The 1459-nt window shown below is 62.4% G+C and overlaps 1 protein-coding gene across 2 annotated transcripts in view; it reads right to left on the bottom strand.

The window, feature by feature from the left end:
* ALDH3A1 (aldehyde dehydrogenase 3 family member A1) overlaps window positions 1-1459 on the bottom strand; it is a 9069-nt gene that overhangs the window by 4940 nt on the left and 2670 nt on the right. For both annotated transcript variants that reach the window (XM_027773692.1, XM_027773691.1), the window contains 2 exons: window positions 1207-1438; window positions 158-243 (listed from right to left, as the gene is read on the bottom strand). In XM_027773692.1, the coding sequence (XP_027629493.1) occupies window positions 158-243; window positions 1207-1438 (318 nt within the window). The remainder of the gene's footprint in view (window positions 1-157; window positions 244-1206; window positions 1439-1459) is intronic.

Below are 1459 nucleotides of genomic sequence, written 5' to 3'. Positions count from 1 at the left end.
CCCCCGGGGACCGAGGGGCCCCCCCCGCTCTCCCCAACAGGAGGGGCAGCTGCTCAGGTGTCCTGCCCCCCAGTGGCCTCTTCTATAAGAACGGGCTTTTTCTGAGCCCCTGAAGACTGCCCCCACGGCTCCCTCTGCCCCCCAGGACGCCCCTCACCTTGTCCATGTACTGAGGGATGACGGTGGCCAGCAGGCTCGCCATGTTTTCGCTCAGCTCCGAGGGCTTGAGGACCACCGCGTTCCCTGCAGAGCCGCAGGTCAGGCTGCGCCCGCTGCCCCCCAAGGACTCCGCCCTCCAGGCCTCCGCGCCCGCAGCCCCACCTCCCATGCCCCGCGTCCTCAAGAGAGCCGAGGGTAGAGTGGCTGACATGCGGGCACACACTACAGGAGCACACAGGTCATACGTGGGCATGCACCACAGGAGAACACAGTGTGCATCGCACACACACGGCACACACATGAGCACACAGCTAAATATACAAGCACACACAGTATACATGGGCACATACAGGTAAACACACACCTGCACACACCGGTCCACACCTGGTCACACTCAGCACACACACAGGTAAACACACAAGGACACACAGATGCACATGTGTTACATACAGAGAATGTACATGAACACACACATGCATGTACGTGTGCGCACGTGTAACATACAAGCATACACCTGCGCACGCCTGCGCACACAGGTAAACACAAGCGCACACGGCATACACGGGCACACAGCACATGCACAGGTAAACAGAGAGCACACATGGGCACACATGTGAACACACCTGTGAACACACAAGCGCACACAGCATACACGGGCACACAGCACATACACAGGTAAACAGAGAGCACACATGTGAACACACATGTGAACACACAAGCACACACGGCATACATGGCCATGCAGCACACACACAGGTAAACACACAGGGCAGCGCTGGCCAGAGCTGCCGTCCGGGCCCTGTGCACTGAGCCGGGAGGAGGCAGGAGAAGGGGAGAGCAGCGGCCTCCTGCCTCCTGGCGAAGAAGCCCTGATAGGATCCGGGTCCCCACCGGGCAGGGAGGACACGGGTGGCGCCTCCACTCTGGGCCTCCCAACGGGCGCTCTGGCTAAATGGTGATCCGCACCGACCACCCCAGGCGCTCCCCCAGAGCGGAGCCCTGAGCCCCCTGCCCTGCTCGGCCGACCGCCCCGGACGCCCCTCCCACCTGCGGCGATGGCGCCCACCATGGGCTGGATGGTGAGGTTGAAGGGGTAGTTCCAGGTGCCCATGATCAGCACCACGCCCAGGGGCTCCGAGTGGATGTAGGACTCGTCGTGCTGGGTCCGGGGCGTCTTCTCCACGGGCTCGTCCGCGGCCCACTCGGGCAGCTTCTGGATCATGTAGTCGATCTCCTCCAGCACGTACACCATCTCCTCGTAGTAGGCCGTCCACTCGTTCTGCAGAGGGGCGGCCGGGGG

Source organism: Tupaia chinensis, unplaced genomic scaffold (genome assembly GCF_000334495.1).
Source record: "Tupaia chinensis unplaced genomic scaffold, TupChi_1.0 Scaffold000365_1, whole genome shotgun sequence".
Taxonomy (NCBI): Eukaryota; Metazoa; Chordata; class Mammalia; order Scandentia; family Tupaiidae; genus Tupaia; species Tupaia belangeri.
Note: the sequence above shows the minus strand (reverse complement) of the source record. Positions and strands in the feature narration are given on the sequence as shown.